The sequence below is a fragment of the Limulus polyphemus genome, unplaced genomic scaffold (genome assembly GCF_000517525.1).
Source record: "Limulus polyphemus unplaced genomic scaffold, Limulus_polyphemus-2.1.2 Scaffold323, whole genome shotgun sequence".
Classification (NCBI taxonomy): domain Eukaryota; kingdom Metazoa; phylum Arthropoda; class Merostomata; order Xiphosura; family Limulidae; genus Limulus; species Limulus polyphemus.
This window is the reverse complement of record NW_013665933.1, coordinates 82125-93367: the sequence shown is the minus strand read 5'-3', so window position 1 is coordinate 93367 and position 11243 is coordinate 82125. Positions and strand designations below refer to the sequence as shown.

The window sequence follows — 11243 nt, the reverse complement described above, 5'->3', positions numbered from 1 at the left end:
CCTCGTGTAGCTTTGCGCGAAAATTAAAAAAAAAACAAAAAAAAAACTGAGTTTAACTTTGAGCATTGTGCTTCTGGTCAAACAAGTTATTATCTTTATCTGCCCTTTTAATATTAAAATAACTTAGTACCTACACAAAGACACACAATAATGAATGTTTCAGCTACAATCAATAGCAATAATAATGTTGTATTTTTGGACACACCTTGTAGATTGTGGTTTATTTTATACTTGACACTGCAGTATTATACGATACATCATATCAGTATAACAGGCCTTTTCTTTATATCAATTCATATTTATTTGATATGTGAACTAGAACTGCTGTAAACAACAGTATTTTGGGTAACAAATGAATAATTGTAACGAATTCAACCTTCATATTAAAAGCGCATCTTCTACGTAGCATTTGTATGGGCTTAGTTTCATTCTTGAATTAGTGAAACCAGTTTCAAACTACAAACATGAGTGTAAAGCTTCAAGGAGAATCAGTTAATTCTCGTTAAGATTGTTACCGTTTCTTGTTAGTTTCATCCGCCTGTCATAAACAAAACACCCTGAGGGTTGATGTATGATTAGTCTATATGTACATTTTCTGATGAGTTGAGCTAAATTAATTACTAAAGGAGCTTGCAATCAGTCGTATTTAATTACTTGAAGTAGAGGTAACTCCGTTGAAATGAATTGCTTGATGAGTTAGATGAACAATATTATATGTTAAGAGTTACAAAATGTTATGTAACTCAACTTTATGGTATCAGCATAAAGAACTACTTTTTGAATTTGATCCACAGCAATAACTTTAGAACAGTAAAATACCCCGGTGGGAGTAAAACAAATAACAGAGAAGAAAAAGAACTATTTACTAAATCAGGTCAACAATATTAACCTGAGTTGTAAAATATTCTCGAGAAAAACAGTTATAATCAGAATAATCCAAGTGCTTATTGTAAATTCGTAGTGCAAAATGGAAGGATTTACATATTTTGTCAATAAAGTTAGAAACAAAAAACGACGTTTAATCTCCAGGTAATGATACACAACTTTTTCTTTCAGCCATGAAGGCTAATAAGTAGAACTGTATGATCAAACAACAGTAGGTTACATTGTTTTTTGTTGTTGTTTTTTTAATTCAATAAGCAGGTTGGACATTTTGACAGCACACTGATTTATAACACTAACTGATGAATTATAAAATATTATTGAGTTAAAAATCTATACTAAAGACAACTCAAATGTTTATTGAATTGAATAAATAATATAGTCCGTTGAATTGTAAAATATTCTTGAGTAAGGACCTAAAGTCAGAATAATCCAACTGCTTGTTAAATCAGTGTTTAGTAAGAATAAATGAGCTGTTGAAATTATATTATCATCACCTATTGATTTGTAAAATATTCTTATAAAAATCAGTTATATCAAAGGTAAGTAAGCAGTTTCTTGAATATTATTCACTTCTGAGTTAGAGGAAATTCTTGTAAAAATCAGCATATAGAAAGGATGAGTAAATTGTTTGTTGGATTGGACTTATCAACTGTTGAGTTATAAAACTAAAATACTATTAAACGAAATTTGAGATAAACAAATCAATCCTCCGTGTCTCTGTGGAAAATCTTATTAGAAACTGATAATTTCTTGTCTTTTTATAAATATAAAATTTCAGATTAATCTAATACTAATCCAACGGACTGAATTCATAACTTTCAAGCGGATCTCATTATTAATGTAGATGAGTAAATATATAAAGTATATGTTGGTTCATTCTCAAGATGCAAGTTTAACTACAAAAACGTGCTAAATCTTTACAATACAGAATATAGTTTTGTAACTGTTACCTTTTTAAGAAACCGGTAGAGAATTTCAATAATATGAACATTTTCCCCATTCTTCACTAAAAATAATACTTTGAGAGCGAGCACAAAGGTTGAAGTAAAGATAGAGTATTATTATATGTTTAGTTAAACAAACAAGAATTAAGGATCCATTTAGATAATCAATATACTAGAAGACTGGGTGTAATTTAGTGTAAGAATACGGTACAATTTAAACAAGTAGGAGTTATAGGTATATGGACAATCATGAAAGAGCATGCACGAAGGAAAGGAATATTTAATTATCTTTTATGAATGTATATTCAAAAATGGATATATAATAGAGAATACTTTAAGGAAAAGGGTATAGGTATAGGCATTAAGAAAAGGGTTGGAGTATACAAGACTCGATATATATCAAGGAAAGGGGTACAAAACTGATCGTATGTTAACGAGTGAGATATGACTGAATGATATTAAAAGAATGGTATAACACAGAAAATCAAATGAGGTGAAATACAGAATATAAATTATTTAAAGGTGCACAAGAATAAGCTGCATTAAGATAAAATTTTTTTATACCATTCTTAAATGTGCATTTAGTTTTAAGCCTGAATGTAAATTAAACATATTATTATCCGGCATTACATTATAAGTATAATAAAGGTTTAAGTTCAAGATTTCATATTTTCACAAAAGTTGTAAAAACTAGGTGTACATTAAGAAAACGAAAAATACTAGATGTTAAGGAAAGAAGTATAGAACTTGATGTATATCAAGAAGGGGTACAAGACAAGATTTATATTGAAGGGGTATTAAAAACGATTTTATTAAAGAAAAGCGAACACTAGATGTATTATTATCAGACTAGCTGTGCTTTAAAAAAAATTAAAATCTTTAAAAATCAGACGAAAAGCTGTGTGACTATAAGATAGCAAATACATCAAAAGGAACGATGAACGACTGAACGTGTATTAAAGACATGGTTTACTTGTAATTGTAGGTCAATGGAAAAGGTATAAATATTGGATGTATATTAAAGGGGAAATATGATACTCGGTGTTTTATAACATTATAAAACTGGATGAACTAATATTAAAGAAAGGGGTACAGAACTGTGAGTAAATTAAATGGCTAAGATGTAGTACCATTAAAGAAAAGTACACCACCAGATGGGTATTAAAAAACTTAGACGTTTCACTGAACTACGATGGGGAAAGATACCTTACATTAGGTTAAAATACTTTAACATTGTGTATATTATATACACTTACTAAGACGACTAATCAAGTATGACTGCCTTGTGACTTTGAAATACAATAATATTTTTAAACTAACAGAGACCCGCAGAATATTTGCGGCCGGATTAGTATTTTTATTTTTATTGCAACAGTACTTCATTAAATACAGGAATTCTATAATTATACAAAATAATTCTAATCGCAGACACCGAAATCTATAAGTCCACTTGTCTCAGGCCTAACATTAGTTAAGTCTTTATTAAATACGGCTTATATTCGATAAAAAGATAAATTAACACTGTAACTAGTGTACGTTTTTTGCTAAACTTTACCGTACTTAATACTATCAATAAATAAGCTTACAATGTTATTCTACAACCTACTGTTAGATCTTTTTTAAAAACCTTGACTAGCTTTTAATATGTTGTTGGACAAAATGTCTACTAAAGTATATTTACATCCACCTTTAGTTTATACCCGTTAAAATAAAGTGCTGGCGCATTTTCAGGACAAACAAAAATTGAGTATTATTGTAATAGATTTTGAGTCTTGATACACACTTTCTTTACTGAATCGACGAAACAAATATAATGCTTTCACTGGGAATATTTTTCTAAATAATCTAATTCGGTTTTTAAGTATTCCTATTGAATTAAACTAACTGTTTGAAAACAGTTGAACTATCACATCTGAATGTATTACTACTGAAGAACAATAGAACTTTTACAAAGCGTCATAGATTTGTTGTTAGAATACAAAATAATTTCTGCTCTGAGAAGAGAGTTTATTTTGTAAGAAACTGCACTTATTTAAATCACACTTGAGTTTATAACATGTCGTATAAGAATAAAATAATTCAAACTTAATACCCATTGTTTACTGAATGAATCAAAAAACATTCTAAATTAATGGTTTCTACGCTTTGGGTGAAATATAACTAAATACAGCGTGACAGACAGACTTTTAAAAAACATGTGCAGGCATTGCAGAACATGTACGTGACTGAGTACAGCAAAAAATTACATATTTCAGTCTAAAACCACTCAGAATGACTTAATATGCTTAATAAGTATGCCATTGGTTTTAAGTTGAAAAGTAAATGTTAAATCTAATATTATAATGAAAACAGACAAATGAGAGAAGAGGCTTTTCTACCTTCAGTTGAGTTAATACGTTACTTTTTTAGTGACAGTTTTGAAGATGTAGGATTTATTCTTTATGTTTTATATCATTCATTGATTCTTTTAAACAAGTAAGCAGAAAATACCGGAGCTGCAAGAAAATCAGGATAATGTATATAGACGAGGAAGACGACGTTACTTCCTATTAGAATTACAATCCATTGATGCCGCTAGATTCATTCCAGCGTGATAGACCTCAGTATATGTCACAACAGTCTGGTGTAAAACATGTGAACATACTGAATTATGTGTCGTTAGGTGACATTTAAAGCATTTCACTTCCTCTTGTACAACCAACATTTTAAACAACAGTGGATTCCGAATAAACAACAACAATATAAGAGTATGGAATGTACTTTGGATATAAAATGAGTTATCATAAATTTCATTTTAAAACACTTTATATTCGCGTTTGGCTTGAAGTAAGTGATGTACCACAGTGATGTACCAGAGCTTCTGATTAGACATATTTAAGGGTTTGATAAAAAGTTATTAAATTACATACCTTTATAGAAAGTGAATCAAAAATTAACAAACCCATTCAATTAACTAATAAAATGGATAAAATAAACAGAATATTGTTTTGTGAACAGATGGTTGACAATTTCAACTTCTGTGTTTTAGGAATGTTGTCAGTCATAATTGTTCTAGTCACTGTTTGTGTTATTACATCACTTACTGTTATTTTAATAACGTTTAATTCCCTCCCTAATCTTACACAGAAAAGCTTATTAAGTCGAATAGAGTTATACTCCTTTATAACCAAAAAACGTGGTACTAATGTGTTACGTTGTGACACTTTAATATAAAAAAATTGTATATTCTGTCTGCAAGAATTTTTTTGGTTTGTAGTTATGCATAAAGCTAGCTACACACAAGGGGCTATCTATGATGTGCTCAATACGGGTATCTAAACCCGACTTTATGCGTTATAAGTCCACAAACTTACCGCCGAGCTACTGGACTGCAGAGTATTTTGAAGTTGTTAAACAAAATACATTGACGACAGAATTCTTGCTTACTCCTTAGTATCTTATATGTTTAAGGTAATAAGATGTTAAGATATATTCATTGTTCTGCCTTCTCGAAAACTGGTTTAAAACCTAAGAAGGAGGAGAGCTCTAGAAGAAGTGAACTCACTTACTTGACCTTTATGTCTTAGTTAGTCGTGTCAAATGCGAGGAGAGCTCTAGAAGAAGTGAACTCACTTACTTGACCTTTGTGTCTTAGTTAGTCGTGTCAAATGCGAGGAGAGCTCTAGAAGAAGTGAACTCACTTACTTGACCTTTGTGTCTTAGTTAGTCGTGTCAAATGCGAGGAGACCTCTAGAACAAGTGAACTCACTTACTTGACCTTTGTGTCTTAGTTAGTCGTGTCATATGCGGAAATGAAATTACACAACATTTTGCTTTTATCCCAGAAAATATTATGATACCAAAGAGTTTACTCAAAAACATAGGCTCTTGACTTGTAAGTAAAAAAGGCTATTTTTTTCTTCCCACACCTGAGCAGGATAATCCAAAGGTTTATAATGTAGTTATAAAATATAATACTTTAAACCTACTTGTGAAGTAAATCAATCTATTTAGTAATGTATTCGGAAAAAACTTCCTGATGATTAATTAGGGAATATTTCCTACTTTTCATGTTCAATTTTAAATAACTTATGTAGAGATAGCTCCACTGAAGCAAATGATAAAGGATACTCATTTTAACAATTTCTTATTGCAACTGCCAGTAGGAATTAAATCAGCTATTAATCTAATTGCACGTTTTGTTTTTCATCCGACTAAACATCTAAGGCTTTTCCATCAATATTTTATTCAGATTTGGTAGTCAGCTCGTTTATTCTAAGGCTCCTTTTGCTGTCTATCAACTACAGTGCCAAATATTGATAATCGGATATTCAAACAGTGATTTGATTATTATATGTATAGTCGATTTATTCAGTTTTGATTGACGATGTACCATGTTGTCTTAGCAGTTGTTTAATATATTCAAACAAAATGTTTTTTCCCTTGTCTAGTGAAAATCACACTAATTTCTCATTAGACGTAATTAACATATTATTAACTATCGATAAGTAATTAACTCTTAATTAATGAATACATTATCACCGCTCTACTGCTCTAAGGAAGGGTATTAGTCTTCCCAAGTGTCCATGTTTGTAAACGAACAACATTCTATTTTTCCAGAAGTATTTGTTGGAATGATACCAAAGTCAGTGAAGTGAAGGGTTGACAATGGATTAAACACTTTGATTTTGGCGGGAAAAAAATTAAACGTTAGCATGATGGTGTAGATGATTTTTCCAATATTAGTTTATAGGGTGGTGAAGATAATGTTACACTCAAGGATATTACTATAATGGTAGTTTATAAGGTAGTGAAGATAATGGTATACGTCAAGGTTATTTATATAATGGTAGTTTATAGGGTAGTGAAGATAATGGTATACGTCAAGAATGTTTTTATAATGGTAGTTTATCGAGTTTTGAAGATAATGGTATACGTCTAGGATAATATTATAATGGTAGTTTATAGGGTGGTGAAGATAATGGTATACGTCTAGGATATTTTTATAATGGCAGTTTTTGGGTGATGAAGATAATGGTATATGTCTACAGTATTTTTATAAAGGTAGTTTATAGGGTGGTGAAGATAATAGTATACGTCAAGGATATTTTTATAATGGTAGTTTGTAGGGTGGTGAAGATAATGGTATACGTCAAAGGTATTTTTATAATGGTAGTTTATAGGGTGGTGAAGATAATAGTATACGTCAAGGGTATTTTTATAATGGTAGTTTATCGAGTGGTGAATATAGTGGTATACGTCTAAGATATTATCATAGTGAAGATAATGGTATATTTTCATAATGGTACTTTTTAATATAAATCGATATGATTCATAAAAAATATACCAGCATGCAACAAATCCTTCGTGGATGTTTAAATATCAGCAGAGGGTGTTCGAGTTATCTTATTGCTTTTGTAACAGAGAGGTAGTAATTGTAGAAAAAAAAAGAACAAACTTATGGCAAAAAATGTATCCATTTACTGATAAATACACACCCTCCTAAAGATTTAGTACGTATAGAATATATTCATCATACGTAGAAACATATACATAATGTCATACACAATCTACCTTGCTAAACAGAACATATAATTAAAACGTTCTCGAGAGATAAGAGTCACTTTGCCACGATATTCTGCGAATGCAGAGCAGAAAACTGAAGGACGAGAAACTAGTAATAAAATACCAGCTATAGATTAGCATAATATAATTTTGACGCTGCACAATAAAAAGTATATAACGTACATAGCATCACAGCGATTATTTACCAGGAGAAATGATTGTATGCCATCTAGCTGGTTCATAGTCGCGCTTAGGTAGAGAAAATCAAATAGTTTTTATGTTTAGTTCCTGAGGGCTACGAATATTTACGCGCCTAATTCATAGCGCTAACATTTCCTTCAAAGGAAAATCTATGAGGAAACGAGCACATGATGGTGAAAGGTTCAATTTCTGGAGTAGCGGTGTTAATTTCGCTTGGAAAATGAAACTGAACAATTTCATATAGTGTAGCTTGAAACCATAAAGCAATCAATTAAATAAATGCACTTCCAAACACCTGTTCTGTAGCAATGTTGTTGTTGTTGTTTTTTTTTCGAATATATACATAGGTTATGAATGAAAAATACTTATGAAATGTTCTTTACAGTGGGACGAACAGTATGGAAAATTAATTGAAAACATTGAACTAACTACAACTTTTGCTGTACATGGAAACTTGTCTTACCAATGTCAGTAGCGTCACAAGGTACATCTGAGATTATTGTCGTTTTCCAACTTTCTTGTTTGGCAGTACTAGTAAATGTGGTTTGACTTTACTTTCAAATAAAGATATACACTGAGCTGATAGTTTATTAAAATTGTCAGGAACGAGAGCGGAAACGAATCACACGGAGATACGAGTGGGCAGATGTGTCTCACATAAATATTAGTATTGTCATAGTATTAGATAAATGGCTAGATGTGCTGAAGATAATGATAAACTGTATGGTAAGTAAAGTTGAATGAATGAACTTGTTACTATCAAATATAGTACAGCAAAATGTCACAAACTGAGAAATGAATGAGTAGATGTGTAATGATAGAGATGGGAGGATGAATGTGTGATAAATAAAGATGGATGATGAATGTGTTGTAAATAGGATTGAATAAATAACATAGGAATGGATATGTCACAGGTAGAGATTAAAGGTGTAAGGCGTAATAGATAGAGATAAGTAGGTAGAATATATGTGTCACAGGTAGAGATTGAGGGGTGAATGCATCACAGGTAAAGGTGGGTGGTTAAACGTGTCGTAACTTTGTTTTGTTTGTTTTTAGATTTCGGACAAAGTTGTACGAGGGCTATCTGCTCTACCTCTCCTAATTTTGAGGTTAACCAACACCACCCACCACTTAAACTGCTCTTATCAGACCAAATAGTGGAATTTGACAGTCTCTAATACAATGTACCCAAAGTGAAAAGCGTGATTTATTTATTTCATTTTATTTTTGGCGGAAATGGGCCGCGAACCACAGAACAACATCTCCTTAATCATCAAGCTAACCGCTAGATTGCGCTTAGCCCATGTCATAAATAAGGATGTATGTGTTGAAAGTATAGATGGATAAATGAATGTTCTACAGGTAGCGATAGACCAGTCCAAATATTTGGCCTGGTGGTTAGAACAATCGACTCCCAATCTGTGTGTCCCAGGATCGAAAATCGTCACCGAACATTCTTACCCTTTCAGCTATTGGGTGTTATTTATGTGTCAGTAAATCCCACTATTTGTTGGTAAGGGGTAGCTCAAGAGTTTGAAGTTGGTGGTATTGACTGACTGCTTTCCCTCTAGCCTATCACTTCAAAATCAGGATGGCTAGCGCAGACAGCCTACAGTAGTTTTTCGTGAATATTAAAAACAAACAAACAGTCAGAATGTTCCAAGTAAAAATGGAAAGTATACATGTTACAGATGGAAAAAGATGAACGCATTTATCTACAACACATTGAATAAGAGTTCACTTACCTTTGACTTGGTGTGCAGTGTTGGCGAGTACCTACAACTCTTTTATGTAACGTAATAGCATTATTCAGAACGTTCAGTAAGAGATCAACGCCTTCTTCAGACAAAACATCAAGAACGCCTTGTGTTCGGAAAACAAACTCATTATCAGGATCTGTGTGCAGCATCAGTGGAGTAATTTTCGTCGTTGATTTTTTGGTGTAAGACCACCAACGTGCTGAACTAGACACGTCTTTCTGACCATACATTCCCCTGTCTTGCGAGTTAGACGACTTATTGTTGGCATTAATAACACAGTTCACAGGAGCACTTGACCTATTCCCTGCAGAAAATTGGCACTGATTTTTGTTAATGTTTAGCGAATGACAATCTAATGTATGTTTATTAACATCCTCAATGTCCACTCGACGTAAGGCCACACCTTGAACTATGCAAACATCTACTACTTTATTCATGGTCAGCAGACCTGTATATTGTAAGGACTGACCCCCACGCAAACAGCTTACTGTCATTTTCATCAGCAGACAGAGACGTTTTTTGAAATCTTCTCGTATTCTTGATTTACATAAATGTTTTCTTTGCAGACCTTCTTCGTATTCGCACAGAGATGTCTAGAAATACAACAGGTAAAAAAATTAGCAACTCTTTTAATAATCTATCTTAACCATATTATTGTTTTGCTAGACTAACATCAATACTCTATTTTAATATTTGTGGTTTTATTGCTTTATAATGTTTGTTGTGTATCTCAAGTTAAGTGGTCGTTTGTAACTGGTTGTGTTTTTCAGCTGTCGATGAAATATTTAATTTATCGAAGAAAAGCTACTGCTCTTACATTAACAGATATTGATCATAAGTATAGTTACCATCTTATTCACATAACTGCTTTTCGCATGCTTTTTTATATTAATTAAGTTTATGTATAAAATTAAAGGCAAAATAATCTACTTTTGAAAACGCATGGTTGTTCAACATTCATTGAATTGTATATTTATGTATGATGGAACTAATGTATTCGGACGTAATTTTTCGATCGTTTCTAGCTTCCAATGAATTAAGGACGTACTTAGGATTTTATTTTTCAAATGTTATAATGTTATTTATTTTATTCGCAAAAAAATATAACTAACTATATACTCTTGATAACATTTGACGACAAAAATTAATATTTCCATTTGAAGTTCAATAATAGATTATTTGCCTGATTCAATATTTTACAAAAACACTTGTTCATCAGCTCAGTTACAAAGCAATAGACTAACAATTTAGCTACGTGTTTTTTTTTTACCAGTAACATCTTAATCATAAGCTTTATCGAAGCATTTGATTAGGAAGCTCAGTCAGAGATTTTCTATAAATACTTGGTTAAGAATCTCGATCACATGTTTTTACGAAAAGCATTCATTTAATGACTACGAATACAAGTTTTATTAAAATCGTTTCACATAGCAACGAAATTGCATAGTAAAGTATTGTGATTGTAAATAACACTTGCTCAACTGCTTAATTCACCTAATATACTTGGGGTAAAATTTCAATTAAACAACTTACCAAAAGCACTTGTGTAAGTAGTTCTGCCAAAGGTTTATGCAGTCGGGCTCCATCTACTCTTTCGGATATTTCAATAAAGCCCGCTAGGTGACTCTGCAAGCCACTCAGCATAATTTCTAAGCATTCAACATTGACAGCCATCCTTGTAAGAATTTGGAGACTAGCTTCTGCTCGTGCGATTATAAACTCATAAGGTTCTCCTAAAAAAATATGAAAAAGTTCTAAAAACTGAGTACCAAGTTATGCGCAAAAATATTTATTGGAACTTAAAGTAAGACAATTTTATTTCTCGTGTTGAAAAGCTTGACCGTAGACATTATATCTATGTAAAAGTTTTCAGAAAATAAGATCAAAACAGAAAGCATGGAAAAGGTAA

At 31.7% G+C, this 11243-nt stretch overlaps 1 protein-coding gene across 1 annotated transcript in view; it reads right to left on the bottom strand.

Moving 5' to 3' along the window:
- Positions 1–11008, bottom strand: part of LOC111085309 — a gene marked incomplete at its 3' end in the record, with an annotated part of 17944 nt that extends 6936 nt beyond the window's left edge. The window contains exons 1-2 of the mRNA XM_022383289.1: positions 10868–11008; positions 9320–9927 (exon numbers count right to left, since the gene is read on the bottom strand). Coding sequence (XP_022238997.1) covers positions 9320–9927; positions 10868–11008 — 749 coding nt within the window. The remainder of the gene's footprint in view (positions 1–9319; positions 9928–10867) is intronic.
- Between the last annotated feature and the right edge of the window lie 235 nt (positions 11009–11243).